General features: G+C 43.7%; 1 protein-coding gene across 1 annotated transcript; it reads right to left on the bottom strand.

Moving 5' to 3' along the window:
- Positions 1–8,210: 8,210 nt before the first annotated feature.
- Positions 8,211–16,098, bottom strand: LOC109907790 (rho-related GTP-binding protein Rho6). The gene is made up of 5 exons (XM_020506007.2): positions 15,812–16,098; positions 14,840–14,927; positions 11,051–11,160; positions 10,749–10,883; positions 8,211–10,671 (listed from the first exon to the last, which is right to left on the bottom strand). The coding sequence occupies exons 1-5, from the start codon at positions 15,929–15,931 to the stop codon at positions 10,426–10,428; spliced, it is 699 nt and encodes a 232-aa protein (XP_020361596.1). The 5' UTR covers positions 15,932–16,098; the 3' UTR covers positions 8,211–10,425.
- Positions 16,099–17,296: the final 1,198 nt, after the last annotated feature.

Here is a 17,296-nt window from a genome sequence, read left to right as displayed (position 1 = left end):
ATAGACTTTGAAAGAAGACGTCAGTGATTCCTTGCATAAGACGATGTAGTGTTGCTTTAGTGTTCATTTTGGTTTCAAAATCATTTGCTTGTTTCAGATTATTATTATTTTTTGTCTTTGAAATGCACACAAATGGTGGATTGCTGATCTATCAGTTTGAGCCTACGCACAACCTTGTCTTGAGTCAAGGGAATGCAGGAAAGATAAGCCGTGCTATTTGTTTCAAGGAAAATTAAGACTATAATGCAAACTAGACCAAACAAAACCTCCAATCAGCAGATGAGCTTCAGTAACTTGACCTGACCTCCATATATCTATACACCTCAGACCTACAACATAAACGTCCAGCAACCCACCCCCTACCCACATCCCAAACCCCCAAAACCCCCTGCGCCCGATCCCCAAACCCTTATGCCCCCGATGCCAAGCACCGTTGTCTAATTAGATAGCTAAATGAGCGCATTCACTGTGAACATGCCCACGGGGCAAGCCAAACTGGGGGGGTTGGGACAGGCAGGGGGATGGGGAGGATGGCAAGGTGAGGGGGGCCAGGGTGGGTAAACTTATGGGGTCTCTGTAGTAGGGCAGATGGGGGAGAGGGTTTGGCTGGGGGGGGGGGGGGGGGGGGGGGGCTGATAGTCACATAAGAGGACGTCGCTCCAGCAGACGTGAACAGAGTGCAGTCATGCGTGAGCGCCAACTGGGCCCTGCTGCTTACCTCTATCGAAATACACATGGGAATGAGAGATATGCAGAGCACACAGGATAAACTGCTTAGTAGTATACACAGGACAGATGTACACGCACGCACGCACACAAACAGTTAAAAGGAACCACATAGGACCGAACATAGAAACACATGGGTACGCGTCAATAACGTAAAGTTCAGGCCATAGCACACATTCTAATAACCACTATTGCTCATCCCAATGCTCCAATTACCATCACCATCATATAGGTTGATTATAAATAAGAATTTGATCTTAACTGACTTGCCTAGTTAAATAAAGGTTCAATAAATAAAATACAAATGATGATGAGCAATAGATGGTAAACCAGACAGAGAAGACTGATTGAATAATAGGAGCGTCGTATTAAGAGAAAGGGCTATACTATCAGTGGTAGACATTTTACAATAAATTAGGTACACGTTGGATTTGATTGTGAGCACATTAAGTATGCTAAAATGGTTTAATATAGCTCATATTTACAGTATATGGCTATGTCCTGCGGGTGCGGGGACAACAGAAAGGCCCTGGCATATGCTGTCTGGGGAAGTCGACGTGATTCATTGGGAACCCCAGAGCACACAGCCATGCACAGACTGATGCTACAGGGCTGCCTGAAGTCATTACATCAAAATAGCTCTGGATAGAGAAATTGAACAGGAATATATGTCATGACTGAGGTTCACTTATATGAAGTCCTATGTGATCATAGAAGCGCTGCTTTATTTCTCAAATCAATATATATATATATATATTTGTCACATGCGCCGAATACAACAGGTGTAGTAGACCTTACAATGAAACGCTTACCAACAATGCAATTTTAAGAAAAATAAGAGTTAAGAAAAATATTTACTAAATAAACTAAAGTCAAAAATAAAAGAGCAACAATAACATAACAATATCGAGGCTATATACGGGGGTTGGTACCAAATCAGTGTGCGGGGGGTTACGCTTCTGTGTGTTCCTCTGTCTTATAAACCGGGGATGTTAAATTGGTCGAGAGAAACAGATCTGCACGCTTGCATACAAACATCAAAAATACAAATAAACACAGCCGCCCCTCCCTCCTAGCTCTATCGAGCCTGTGTTTTAGAGCCCCGTTTCTACACCACGAGACAGGAATTATGGCAGTCACAGTGGCCGCAGCACCGCTCGCTCAGAGGGAGGCTTTGTGTTGTCTGTGTGTCATTGGGTGCAGATAGCCCATCAGTAATCATGCAGCATAGCCCTGAATCCCCTCCCTCACCCCGTCTCTCCCTCCTGCTGTTGCAGTGCCGTGTCTGATAGAGGCGTTGTGTGCATGTGTGTGTGTGTGCACGCGGGGTGCCATGTCTGATAGATTATGTACTTATTTGGTAACGAGCATCACTGCAGATCGGCCATTTTCCCCGTCTAATAGTTGAACAACCATCGCTCCTCAAGAGGATTTCAGACCAGTTGGGCAGAACTCTTCCCCTAAATCACCCTCTCTCCGCTCCTAATTCCCCCCTGCCAGGTCCCCCACCTCGGCTAACCCCTCACCGCCTCCCACCAACTTTCGCCTCTCTCTTCCATCCACGTGGAAGAAGAGTAAATTGCCCTTTGTCAAGACTTCATAGACCAGTTGCTGAAACATCCGGCCAATCCCTTTGTTTTATATTACTGTATATATATGACCATTGTCATATACAGCTCTATTTCTTACAATGCATCCATTCACAATGGCTGGGGGAAAAGAAAAATAAATAGCATATTTATGGTCATGATGATTGGGCCTTTATCCAATGTTGATGACATGTTTCAGAAATGTGCTAGATTAATTTTTTTAACAAACAGGTTGATTTATGTTAGGATATTTTGTCATCGTGATGTTTGGCTTTGTACTCATGAGTCTTATCCAACAATACAATGCAAATTCCTTATTTACGGGCTCCTAACCAACTGCTATTTTATTTGTTTTTTTCGCATTGTTTGTAACTTATTTTGAACATAAAGTTTCTGCTACTGTCTCTTATGACCGAAAATAGCTTCTGGACATCAGAACAGCAATTACACACCTCAAACTGGACAAAGATTTTTTTCTTTAATGAGTCCTGGCGCAAAGGATATGCTGCTTTCCGGAGACCAGGCCCAAATCCCCGTCATTTGCATGAAGAAAAGGGGGAGATACAGAGGGAGAAGGTCATGGTGACTTGTGAGGATTCGGAGGCGAGTGAGTGAATAGTCACTACCATCGGTTCTATTGGCCAACGTGCAATCACTGGAAAACATACTCGATGATCTAAGGTCGAGACTATCCTACCAACGGGACATTAAAAACTGTAATATCTTATGTTATGTCATGGCTGAACGACGACACGGATAATATAGAGCTGGCTGGGTTTTCCATGCATCGGCAGGACAGAGAAGCTACGTCTGTTAAGACGAGGGGCGGGAGTGTATGTCTATTTGTCAATAACTGCTGGTACGCAACGTCTAATATTTAAAAAATCTAGAGGTATTGCTCGCCTGAGGTAGAGTACCTCATGATAAGCTGTAGACCACACTATCAACCAAGAGAGTTCTCATCTGTATTATTCGTAGCTGTCTATTTACCACCACAAACCGATGCTGGCACTAAGACCACACTCAACGAGCTGTATAAGGCAATAAGCAAAGAAGAAAATGCTCATCCAGAAGTAACGTTCCTAGTGGCTGTATAATGCAGGCAAAATTAAATCAGTTTCACCTCATTTCTACCAGAAAGTCATATGTACAACCAGAGGGAAAAATTTGCCCTCAATTTGGCAAATCTGACCATAATTCTATCTACCTGATTCCTGCTTACAAGAAAAAACTAAAGCAGGAAGTACCAGTGACTCGCTCAATACGGAAGTGTTCAGATGACGCGGCTGCTACGCTACAGGACTGTTTTGCTAGCACAAACTGGAATATGTTCTGTGATTCATCCAATGGCAATGAGGAGTATACCACCTCACCTCAGCTTCATCAATAACTATGTGGACGACGTCCCCACGTTAACCGTACGTACATATCCCAACCAGAAGCCTGTGCATTGACTCGTTATTGCTATGTAATTTTATTCTGTTACTTTTAATCAAAATTTTACTTTAGTTTATTTAGCATTTTTTATATATTTTTTACCTTTATTTAACTAAATCAGTTAAGAACAAATTCTTATTTTCAATGATGGCCTAGGAACAGTGGGTTAACTGCCTGTTCAGGGGCAGAACAACAGATTTGGACCTTGTCAGCTCGGGGGTTTGAACTTGCAACCTTCCGGATTCTAGTGCAACGCTATAACCACTAGGCTACCCTGCCGCCCCAGAGCAAAAAATATTTTCTTAACTCTATTTCTTGAACTGCATTGTTGGTAATTGGCTTCTAAGTAAGCATTTCACAGTAAGGTAATACCTGTTGTATTTGGAGCATGTGACAAATACAATTAGATTTGATTTAAATAAATCACAAGGCAGATCCCTTCTGGGAACTTCTTCAACACTGTATTTGGTGCTGTATTTGTATCCAAACATTTTATACAACAATAACAACTGTGAAAACAAAATGTCCACCTTATTAAATGGCTGCAGTCTATGGCAGAAGAGTTCATCAATTCACCATATGCATGGCCTGGAGCAAACTTCCACAGCTCACTGGCTAAATGAACATGCTCTGTCTGGCCAGATGTTTGCCTAATTTGCCAGGAATCCTATATGCTAGGCATTTTTTCCAACCCTTTGTGAGTGTGTGTGTGTGTGTGTGTGTGTGTGTGTGTGTGTGTGTGTGTATGTGTGTGTGTGTGTGTGTGTGTGTGTGTGTGTGTGTGTGTGTGTGTGTGTGTGTGTGCATGTGTGCTTTGTGTGTGCGTGCGTACATGCATTATAATGAGTGCTAGGCCTATGTACTGCATATCCTGTAGAAAGAGACAGACAGACATAGTAAATCTTTAGTGAATCACCACAAACGTTCTATCTTCACCACTCTGCCCATTAGCACTGAGGTCAATTGTAACGTAAAGAGTAAAAAAAAACTTGCAGGTGACTATCATGTTGTACAGGCTCTTCAGAAAGTATTCAGACCCCTTGACTTTTTTCACATTTTGTTATGTTACAGCCTACTTCTAAAATTAATTAAATATTTTTCTTTCTCAGTAATCTACACACAATAACCTATAACCTACAAGGTGCACACAGATTTATAGGAATGTTCGCAAAGAAACAGAAATACCTTATTTACATAAGTATTCAGACCCTCTGCTATGAGACTCAAAATTGAGCTCAGGTGCATCCTGTTTCCATTGATTATCCTTGAGACTTTTCTTCAACTTGATTGGAGTCCACCTGTGGTAAATTCAATTGATTGGACATGATTTGGAAAGGCACACACCTGTCTATACAAGGTCCCACAGTTGACAGTGCATTTCAGAGCAAAAACACAGCCATGAGGTCAAGGGAATTGTACGTAGAGCTCCGAGACAGATCTGGGGAAGGGTACCAAAAAATGTCTGCAGCATTTGAAGGTCCCCAAGAACACATTGGCCGCCATCATTCTTAAATGGAAGAAGTTTGGAACCACAAAGACTCTTCCTAGAGCTGGCCTCCCAGCCAAACTGAGCAATCGGGGGAAAAGGGCCTTGGTCAGGGAGGTGACCAAGAACCTGATGGTCACTCTGACAGAGCTCTAGAGTTCTTATGTGTTGATGGGAGAACCTTCCAGAAGGACAACCATCTCTGCAACACTCCACCAATCAGACCTTTATGGAAGAGTGGCCAGCCGGAAGTCACTCCTCAGAAAAAGGCACATGTCACCCCACTTGGAGTTTGCCAAAAGGCACCTAACGACTCTCAAACCATTAGAAACAAGATTATCTGGTCTGATGAAACCAAGATTGAGCTCTTTGGCCTGAATGCCAAGTGTCACGTCTGGAGGAAACCTGGCATCATCCCTACGGTGAAGCATGGTGGTTGCAGCATCATTCTGTGGGAATGTTTAGTCAGGATTGAGGCAAAGATGAACAGAGCAAAGTACAGAGAGATCCTTGATGAAAACCAGAGTGCTCAGAACATCAGACTGGGGGCGAACCACCCTAAGAACACAACCAAGACAACACAGGAGTGACTTTGGGACAAATCTCTGAATGTCTTTGAGTGGCCCAGCCAGAGCCCGGACATGAACCCAATCAAACATCTCTGGAGAGACTAGATAGATGTGTAGTGACGCTCCCCAACCAACCTGACAGAGCTTGAGAGGATCTGCAGAGAGGAATGAGAGAAACTCCCCAAATACAGGTGTGCCAAGCTTGTAGCGTTATACTCAAGAAGACCCGAGGCTGTAATCGCTGCCAAAGGTGCTTCAACAAAGCACTGAGTAAAGGGTCTGAATACTACTACTACTACTAATAATAATAATAATAATAATAATGTAAATGTGATTTTTTATTTTATTTTTACATTTAATAGATTTGCAAAAATCTCTAAAAACCCAAAAATCATTTTGAAGTATTGTGTGTAGATTGATGAGGGGAAAAAACGATTTCATCAATTTTAGAATAAGGTTGTAACGTAACAAAATGTGGAGAAAGTCAAGAGGTCTGAATCATTTCCAAATGCACTGTATATCTAGTGTGCAACATACGGCTGGAGATGCAACACCTGTCCCCTGATCCACTGATCCAAGGATTATTGTCAGGATCTGGCAGAAGAGGAGATCTGTTGTAGATTGGTAACAGCAGTGTGTTCCCACCTCGGCCACTTTCTGCTGGCTTTCCCTGTGTCTCAGACACCCCCACAAGCACAGACACCACCCCAGCCCAGATGCTCTCTGAGCCTGGACAGATGTGCCTCTGCCACTCTGTCGAGGAGATGGAGAAATGATGGAGAAATGTGTGTTTGTTTGTACGTCTACGTGTATGTGTGTGTGTGTGTGTCACTTAGGATAAGGTAGTCTTTCTATGTAAGCTCAGGAATCTCAAACTCTCCTCCGCTCCCAGGTGTCCATCATGGCACAGAGAGTGACAACAGGACACAGACCGAGACACAGCGAAGGACAAAGATCGTTAGAAGGAAATATATCAATACAGAGGGGGAGAAGGACAGCTTTAAGTGGAGAGGGTGAGAGGAGGGAGCAACAGAGAAAGAGAGATGAGGGTGAGAGGAGGGAGCAACGGAGAGAGAAAGAGAGAGACGAGGGTGAGCGAGAGAGTGACTGTATAAGAGAGAGATTGAGAGAGAGAAAGAGAGAGAGTTACTGAGGTTGGACACAGACCAGGGCAGTTCAGAGATGCTTGGATGTGTTTTAGTGCTGGGTTTGCCCAATAGGTCACTTCTGCAGTGAGCATTACCACAGGGTAATGGTACATGACTAAAATACTCAACCTGTGTGTGTGCGTGTTTTTGGGGAGGGGTGGCACCAAGGCCATATGAGCTATACACATTTTGGTTACATTTAGTTCCCACCATTTCAATTTTTCAAATAATCTCAATATTATTTAATATCAGTAGACACAGAGGCCAAACATACAGCTCGCAGACTATTGGCCCCTGGAACCTGGGATAAAACAACCACGTTACTCTTCTTTGAAGACAAAACACAACAAATAGCTGTATCACTATCTATCCTACATTCCTTCGGTGTAAGAACCTTGAAGTAAGCTTAGTTGACCCAACACCACTTTAATGTTATGGTTAAGACACACAAGGATTGATTGCATTTGATTTACCCTACATCATAGCTCAAAGTAAAGCTGAAAGACAATGCATCAATATACCTTTCTACTTAACAAATGCTATGAAGCTGCAATCTTACTTAGGGCAACTTGTGTCTGCCATCACAGTATAGCAGAGCATGAAGTGTCTGAAGTGGTTTCTCTACAGGTGGATGTGATGCATTAGCGTAATAGCCCTGTTCGCGCTCTAATAGCCAAAATGATATCCTTCTGAGGTGCAGTGTGGGGATCATTCACATAGCTCTGTGTCACTGGTGCTCATGTTGTTTTTCGGTTAAAGATGATCAAATCGGGCATTTAATGTGGACTAAATTACAACACACCCTCAGCAATTTGATCACTTATGCCCCGGTACTATTAGGCTGATCCTTCTTAGTCCTAGCACGTGTGTATCATCCGTTAACATGATCTTTAAGTAGGCCCAAAGGTAAGAGGCAATTAGCTATATTTGTGAGTGGCTCTTAACTCTCAAGTTATTCTTTATGGCTCACGTTTTACTGCAACATCTTCATTAACTTCAAGGACGTGATTTTAGCCAACAGAATTAAGATGAGAGCTTGATGAGCCCAACAGGGCTGCTAGAGCCTGAGAGTCTTCCTCATCACAGGGAGTGTGACGGTGCCTTTGAGGGTCTAGCTACCTGTAAGTGTCATGCTGTATGCTATGCTGATCACATGATATAATGCCTCATAAACATTCAAAACAACTTATAGATGTTGCTTTCCCACATACGGCCCACCAAACCTTAACCCCACAAAAACTCGGAAACATCTGAGTGTATGATGAACAAAAGCAAACTTTATTCAGATCCCGACAGAAAAAGGGCGGACCGAAATCTCAGTGTCCGTTCAAATTAAAAATGTAAACAGATAAAAATGACAACATTGAGCTATACAGTATCTCATTAATAAACAAAGGTCAAGCCATTTTACATATCCCAAACGCTTTGTTTCGTTTCTACATGCTTCGTCACTCACTGCTAAAAAAAAAAAAATAGTGTTTTGGTTGGAACTCCGTTTGGAAAGGTACTCACATTGCTTTTTGAAAATCCCTGTGTTGTTCTTACACCTGCCACTGAGCTGGAGGCTTCAAATGAGTTTTCAGATATTTTTCAGCAGTGTTCTACTTACGGAAATGTCCAGCCGTCACCTTAGTAATGGTCTCTGTCTGGTGCTACAAAGTAATGGTGAGGAGCCCAGTTGACAAGACATCTTTCTTTTCTCCCAGAGACAGGAACTGCATCCCAGTCACCGCAGCCCTGCTCACGCCTGCCCCTGCTCGCACTGTTGCTAAGCAACATGTTAAATTCCAGTGTTCTGTATGTCCAAATAAATGATGAAGTCCTCCGTTAACTGAGCCGTAGACAGCTCCTAATACAAGATGACGTCAGTAAGTACAACAACAAAAACAGCAGAGAACAATACACAGTTAAAAAAGGACTGGGCAGAAAGCAGATTTCAAATGAGAAGAAATCAACAAAAAATGTAAATCAACTTATACTTAAAATATTTGAATACAAAGCAGAACAAAAATGGAAAAATAACTGTCAGACAGGACCAGCCTGTTAGTTCTGTTTTGGCACAACCCAACCCATCCCACCCCCACCCCTTACCACACCCAGGACCCTTTACCCCATCTACATTTCTTAAGCTCTTCTTCACACAGTATGAATGAGATACCCAGCTTTGTAAAGGCTTTGATCCTGTACTATCATGACTAGCCACACTACAAGAATGACGACTCCAGAGAGTCTCATCTCAGGTGACCAATCGTGGAGCAAGGAGACTTCTCTTTCAACCCAGTGTTGACAATGACATGATCAGCTTATCCCTGCCACCGGTAAGCTTCTCGAGGCGTAGTGAGTGAGCTCCTGACTCCTTCAATGCTACGGTTAAAAGCTCATAGTGAAGAATGATTGACCTTTTATGTGTTACGTAAACACAAGGTCAGAGGATTTAAGAATGATCCAAATGAGGCTTAGAGGAACCAGGGGGGACTCTTCTTCTGGTAAATCAAATATCAAAGACTATTGGACAGTAAAAGTGGCCGTATAAATATCACCCCACTCCATCAACGTCTGAAGTTAAACACCTTGAGATGAAGAAGAGAGTGGCTGACTAAAGGAGGAAGAAAAACAAGTCTCTCTCTCATCCTCAGTTCTTTTTCTTCTGCTCTCAGCACAGCATGTCCCCAGTCTTACTGTTAATGGCCCGTGTGAATGTTTAGTCACATAGCACTCCTTCAGACTCGCTCAGTCTATCCTCCCCACAACCTCTTTTAAGAGCGGTGTGCTTGCCATATCCCTCCTCCAGACCCTGTTTCATTGCTGACAGATTCAATGTTCTAAAAAAACAAACAAAAAAAAACTGTAGAGGTCACCATGGAAATAATTTAATTTAAGGCCCACTCTCTCAAACCTCCCCAGTTGCGTCACACTGGGTACTCTGGGTACCTTTCCCTCTCATTGCCAGGAATGTAGAGGTGGCCACCTCATCCTTTTTTTTTTTTGTTAGCAAAGATCTCCACTTTAACATTTTCAAGTTTAATTTAGGGCAAGGATGATGGATGGTACACACATCAACATTACAAAGAGGTGAGATGCTGTGTTTAAAATTGATATTTTCTTATATAATTTCACTCTCACTGGCATTATAAAAGGAAGTCTGCACTAACCTACAGTATGCTGGTGAGGTGTGTGTGTGCGTGGGTCTGTTGTGTATGTGTTTTTGGGGGATGGGGGGGGGGGGGGGGGGGGTCATGAAGAAGACCAGTATAGACTACACAGAGTAAACCATGGAGGGGTAGCATTCTTTTTTTTAAAGAGGGCCGTCAGTGGGGGTGGGGAGGATGTTTGGGGAGGCCAGAGGGATTAAACAGAAACCCCTTCCTTCCCCCTTACTTTCCCTTCCCACCCCGCACCCCCCTTTATCCGCTGGACTGGTCAATGGAGTGCCTCTCTGGCCACCACTGTCTGGGTTCTACGCCCTTCCCTCACATGATGGAGCAGCCCTTGGCCTTGTCCTTGCCGAAGGTAGAGGAGAGGAGGTCAGACTTGCCGGGCAGAAAGAGGAGTCTCTTGGAGAGGCGTCGGGCGGGGCTGGGCTTGGTGGAGGGCTGCAGCTTGTTGATGCAGGCCAGGGCTGCAGTACGGAACACACTGTGGATGCTCTTCTCTGAGGTGAAGGCTGAACACTCCAGGTAGGCCTCCGCACCAAGTTGCTTGGCCATGGAGGACCCCTGCAACACGATGGGGAAGAACAAGAGTGAGATGGGGAGAGAGAGAGAGAGCGAGAGAGAAAGGGAAAAAGACTCACTTGCTCATGTGAGATGGGTGTCTGCTTCTGATTGGACAGCTCCATAAGCGTGCACACGTCCGTGCGCAGGTCTGTTTTACAGCCTATCAGGAGGATGCGTGTGCTGGGGCAGAAATCCAGGATCTCTGTCTTCCACTGCAATGAAAGGGACATATGGCTGTTATAAGGTTGTTGTAATGTATCATAATCATAATGTACATGGTACACAGAGAGAATGATCACGATGATTGTGACGATGACGAGGAGGAAGAAGAAATTGACAGCAGCAATGATGATGACGATCACAATGACAAGATCCTCACCTTTTTCAGTGCACCGTCAAATGAGTCTGGGCGGCTGACGTCGAAACAGAGGAGCACAGCGTCTGAGTCGCTGTAGCACAGGGGTCTGACGTTATCGTAGTATGGAGAGCCTGTAGGGTCAAACAGATCGGCTAGGGTTAGTCACAGGGCTTTCAAAAGGACAGTACCAAACTAATAAGGCTCCATTAGTTGCAATAAGAATGGTTCGTACCAGAACAGTATAATGACTAGTGATGGGAGATTTTGTTGTTGTTGATAGTTACCTATTGGAATATTATTTTTGACTAAATATCGTATCGTTTTGACAATATTGTTTTTCTGCTAGTTTGTTGTACCTGCACCAAAACTCTAGTATTTAAATAGGGAGCCAATTTGTTTTCAGCACTTTCCATGACTGATCGTTTTCTCATGGCTCTCTTGTCCCTCTACAGCAGACATACGGTGTGCAATATATTTGGAACATCAAATCTCAATAAAACTCAGTGTATCCAATTGCAATACACATAGACCTGTGAGAATCGCAGTAAGCATCGTATACAGGCACTTAAGTATCATGATAATATCGAATCGTGAGGTCCCTGGGGCAATTTTCATCCCCACTAAAGAACAAGAACGAGGAGTGTTAGGTGCTTGGTGTATTGCAGGGTTGGGTGCTAGGATGCTATAGTAAAGGCCAGGGCTGGGTGCATGGATGCTATAGGCTAACGATGGCTGCTGGGTGCAGTCAGACAAAGATGCTTGAGTACTGCTCTCAGACTATTAACACAAGGAGTCAGTCCCCACACACACACAGCACCGGACACCCACTCCCCCCCGGTAACTACGGCAACAGCCTTGGTAGACAATGCTTGAATCCAACCCTCTATTTTACTACCCCCCCTGCACTCAAACCATTCTCCGCACACACACTCCAATTTTCCTCCCTCACTCTCGGATCTTCAGTAAGTCATTTCACTAAAGCCCCACGCCTTCCCACTCAGTAGAAGAACTCGCCAATAAATCACATGAACACACAAGCAGACTGTACACTATAACTCTATCCCAATCACACCCCTGCGTTACCCAAAAGGTTTATATTGAACCCTTTGTCTGTGCAGAAATCCCACTTGAAATCAGATAGAAGAAATAAAGATCTCTGTCAAGGGAGACACTTTCATAGATTGTTGTTCTAAGAGTATATCATATATGAAGCAACACACTGACATGATTCAATAGACATGCTGTATGTATGCACAACGTCGTTAGCAATGATCGCTAAACTAAAAAGTAAATGCTTCTCGTGTTATAAATTGAAGACAATTGCGAAGAAAATCTGTGTTGTGAGCGTTGTGTGTGTGCTTGCGTGTGTATATGCTTGCGGGCCTACACAACGACGTGTCAAAGTATGTTATTGTTGCAAAGGGAGGTCCCGGTGGCTAAAAACAGATGCTTCACCGAATGTCCGTCCTCTGTTGTGCGCCCTCGTCGCTTCGCACACCAGCCACAGATTCAGTTTCCTCTCCCTGCTCCGGAAACGTATTGAACACCAACTCAACCAGGTGAGAATGAATTAAGAAAAGCTTCACCTGTGGATGTATGACCTACGTATGACTCTATGGGTAGTGCAAAATGCATTTGGATGATATAGGATCCCCTCCTGCTACTGTCAGCGTGACACAGTCTTCAGATCCAATCCATTACTAAAAGCCTAACGCTCTCCTGTGAGGGAGACAATTGTCTGACGTTCACAGAGAATGACTGTATGGACAGTCAAGTGTGTCGAGGCAAGGAACGAGGCAACTGATTAGTAGCGATATGACTTGTTTTTCCAGTAGGTGACAACGTCAGCATTTGGCAGAGAGGAGCCCAGGGTGATGCAACACTGGGGAAACAGACATGATGGCTCTGAGCCCTGGAGCTGAGAGAGGATACAAGCCGTGATACACCTCCCACACACACCTCCCCTACCTGGACGTGGACTCACACAACACTGGGAGAACCTAACGATAAACTGGTCTAAAAACCTAACGATAAACTGGTTGCTTGTTGATGGAGGCTGGAGAGGCAACGGGAAAGAGAACTAAAACGGGGCATCTAAACAGGGATCCCTGCGAGAGAGAGACGGTGAGAACAGGCCGCCGCAGAGCTTGACCATGAACTCAGAGAGGAGCGGCACGGGGGGAAATCGTTAGGCACAGCAACTCTGTTACACAACACAGCCCACTCCACAGCAGAGCACAGACAGCAGCCTGACCCTAAGGGGACACTCTGCCTCTCTTCACACACCCTCAGCCAAGGAAAATAGAGAAATAACATGAGAATAAGAGCAACCTCAGAGAAAATATACTATATGGCTGTTCATGGTTTTATCATCAACAGCTAGGCCTTCTCTCTCTCTTTCTCTACCCCCACAGACCATCGGTAAACATGATAATAGCGATATATGTATAATCACCAACTTTAGTGATAGTACAATCAGAGAAAACCATGGTATGGCCATGGATGACAAGAGCACTGCCAGGATCGGACGTTAGAGAGATGGATATAGAGCTCAGATAGATGGAAGTGACTAGAGTGTTTTGTGAGAAAAAAGTAATGGTGGGAAGAGCTGGGCAGAGCTTTAAAACAAGGTGTGAAAAATGTAAAAGTAATTATGTAACGGGACTTTCGCTACGGAGTGGATGAGTATCCAGCTCAGTCCATCTCTTTTGAAGTGAAACAGACTAAGCGAAAGAATGAAATCCTGTGATGTTTTCTATTATATACGGCATTTTGTACACGCTTTCCACTGGGCACAGACGTCAATTCAACGTCTACTTCACATTGGGTTCGACGTCAGCCGCCCAGACGGCGCACTTAAAAAGGTAAGGACCTTGTCTTTGTGATCACCATTATCATGGTTGTTGCACACACTCTTCCCACCACTCATGCAGAGTCAACCCCCTGGCCAGCCCAACAACATGGAACTGGTTGGGAAGGTGTAGAAGGATCCTACCTTGTCAGTAGGTCACCACAACACTGTGTGTGTGTGTGTGTGTGTGTGTCCGCTATAGGTGTCATATTTGATGTAGAGCCAACAGGTTATTAGACATTCCTCTAGTAAAGGGGTAGGTGGTGAGAGGGGGATATATTTGTCTCCTGGGAATGAGATCCCTGTAGTGTCAAATGAATTAGGCCTGCATCATTCTATGCCTTCTAAACATAAATCGAAGGGAGAGGAGACCGAAACAGAGAACAGGCAGGCACACAAATGGTCATTTGCATTCAAATGTTGTGTCACTGTCTGAGAAAACTTCTCAGACCTCAGCAGCCTACCACATCACTACCTGTGATAAGCAGCAGGACAACAGTACAGATCGCTATCTTAAAGGAAAACAATAATGAACTACCAACAACCATACAGTATACACTATGATGTTAAATAAGACTGTGAGACAATGGCCAATGGGCCTTTAGTTAGCCTACTGTTGTTTACGCAAACTCTCTGATTGCATTGTTTTCAGGGCGGGTGGGAAAGGAAATGTTAAACTGGAAAGAAATGACAAGCCAGGTTTTACAGTACAATTAGTCTGAGAACTTGAACGTTGACACAAATTTCAAATGGCGTGCTTTTGGACTTGAACTTAATTTCACACATCATAAACCTGCTACACAGGTAGAGCATCTTGTATAGAGAGACACGACATACTACAACCTTTGGTTCAAGACGTTATTAAGGCTTATTATAACCTGGATGTGCTCAAATCCATGCCTCAATGACTGTAACGTATATTGAATGTGGGCATGGGGGGTGCAGAGTGTAATGCTCACCTGACGTGTCCCAGAGACTGAGCTCTACGCGCTGCTCCTCCAGCTCCAGACACGCTGTGTAGTTCTCAAATACTGTTGGAACATAGGTCTGTGGATGCAGAAAGGAGCGAGTTCATTAGCTACGCATTACAGTACAGCCGTATTAGATTGACACAATGATCATCCCAGTCTGTCCTGTCCTGTCTGTCTGACCAAATAAGGCATCTGAACAGTTGTACTGTTTAGAAAGGAAATAATTTTATACATCTAGTCCTGCCCTGTTGTATTTGGACCTATTCACTTGATTCACTTGTATTGAAGTAGGCTGAAGTACTGTAGCATTTGGCCCCATATTCCTAGCACTACGTTAAGCATGTGACTCGGATGCATTTGGATGCATTTGCAGTTTGTTTTGGTTGTGTTTCAGATGATGTTCTTCCCAATAGAAATGAATGGTGATTAAATGATGTATTGTGTGATTTTGGAGTCACTTTCACTGTAAATAAGAATAGAATATGTTTCTGAACACTTCTACATTCTTGTGGATGGTACCATTATTACGAATAATCATGAATGAATCGTGAATAATGCTTTCATGACTCCAACATGACAATACATTTAATCACCGTTCATTTATATTGGGAACATAATCTGAAACAGCCAAAACCAACTGCAAATGCATCCAACAAGTCTGTAGAGTGAGCTCTACGCGCTAAGCACTCCATTTGAAATTAAACACAATTTGAAATTTCTCTCAATATTGAAGTTCTGAGAGGAATTGTACGGACTTGCATTTCCTTTCCAGTTTACTCAATCTTTCCAAGTCCAGAAAACAATGCAATATTAAACTTCTATTCGTTATCGTAGAATTAGAATTACATTTCTATTGCTATTGTCATCTCTTTACAGTCTGTGTATGTAGCCTATTCCGCATGTATTTAGGACATGGGTATTATAATCCAGTCAAACGTGCCAGCTGTAGACATTGCATACCTCAGGATAGGAATCCTTGGCAAGGACTTGCAACATCGCCGTTTTTCCGCATTGAACATCCCCAACCAACACCAGTTTACATCTCGCCACCAAAGGCTGGGTAAGTCTCCTTTCCTTCATTGTGAATACGATTTGGTTGACGAACACAATAAATTGATATGCGAAAGAAAAACACGTGTAAAATCCTCTGTCAGTTATCAGTGCATTCCGCCGGGATGCTGTACAGTACACCTTCGATGAAGCTTGCTGCCAGCGGTATGCGCGGAGTTATGACACTGCTGAACTTTATATTGTCGCGTCAGCCAATGAAAATTAGCGTTCTGCTCATTGTTGCGCAGCATGCGTTTCGGACCGCATAGGCTATGCAAGATCAGGGTTGGTAGTCAGTCAATTTTGTTCTAAAGTATACAAATACGTATAGTCTATCCATGTCCAGTGCATGATGTGTAACAATGCTACTTCACCGCTTTACCAGCTTCAGTTCCATTTTATAGATTTGATTGACACCTTTATTTCACCCTAGCTCTCTATCTCACACACGCACACACGCGCACACACACCAAATCATCTGAAGGAACCCTGCCATTAATAAATCAATGGAAAGTACCTGCTCACTTCTTCATGCCCAGCGGTAGCTTTTTCTGCGTAGATTTATACGAAAAATGCTGTTGTGTGGATTTCGGAAACAACGTTTCCTGACAGTAAAACGCTTATCTGAACTCAAAGTTCAAGCGATCACAACCTTGGCAAGCAAATTTGGAAAGTGTTGCCTACCCTTGTGGCTTCGCAGACATGTGTGGACCCAACTCCACTACTTAAATTTCACCCCGATCTTGAACAGGATTTTAAAAATGAAGAAGAATTACACTTATTTGTCTTCTCATCAAGTTCTATACCAATCATATGGACAGAGAAAGTGCCCTATGTAACAGAGATGGAGTATGCAATGGCTGACTGGGTGCAATGTGCAGGTGCAGCCAGTGTGCTGAAAAAACACGTTTGTGTGGGAGTGTGTCATCAGTGTGTGTGCCTGTGTGTGTGGCATGCTAGTGTGCCTGTGAGTGAGCATATGTTCATGTAAGAGTTAGCGTGTGGTGACAGTAGCACAGACAATCAGAGCACACTGACTGCCAAGCCCGAACAGACGAAAGATGGCTTCATCTGCCATTTGGGGAGGGGGAAGTGGAGCATGCCAAGTTATACAGAACATGAATGGGTATACACAAACAGCCACATAGTGTTATGGCATGAAATGCCATAGTATAATTCAGCACATTATAGCAACTTGGATGGTCTTGTGCGCACGGAAATTTACAGCACAGCTCGAAATGGGCACAGAGAACCATTTCCATTTTAGTCACTGAGCAGACGCTCTTATCCAGAGCGACTTACAGTGCATACATGTACATACTTTTTTTGTACTGGTCCCCCGTGGAAATCGAACCCACAACCCTGGCATTGCAAGCACAATGCCCTACCAACTGA

Source organism: Oncorhynchus kisutch, linkage group LG17 (genome assembly GCF_002021735.2).
Source record: "Oncorhynchus kisutch isolate 150728-3 linkage group LG17, Okis_V2, whole genome shotgun sequence".
In the NCBI taxonomy this organism is placed as follows: domain Eukaryota; kingdom Metazoa; phylum Chordata; class Actinopteri; order Salmoniformes; family Salmonidae; genus Oncorhynchus; species Oncorhynchus kisutch.
Note: the sequence above shows the minus strand (reverse complement) of the source record. Positions and strands in the feature narration are given on the sequence as shown.

Coding starts and splice junctions, on each gene's coding strand:
- LOC109907790 (XM_020506007.2), bottom strand. CDS start 15,931: ATGAAGGAAAGGAGACTTACCCAGCCTTTGGTGGCGAGATGTAAACTG. Junction 14,928..15,811: donor CCAAGGATTCCTATCCTGAG/GTATGCAATGTC, acceptor CTGCATCCACAG/ACCTATGTTCCAACAGTATT. Junction 11,161..14,839: donor CAGTCTCTGGGACACGTCAG/GTGAGCATTACA, acceptor TTGACCCTACAG/GCTCTCCATACTACGATAAC.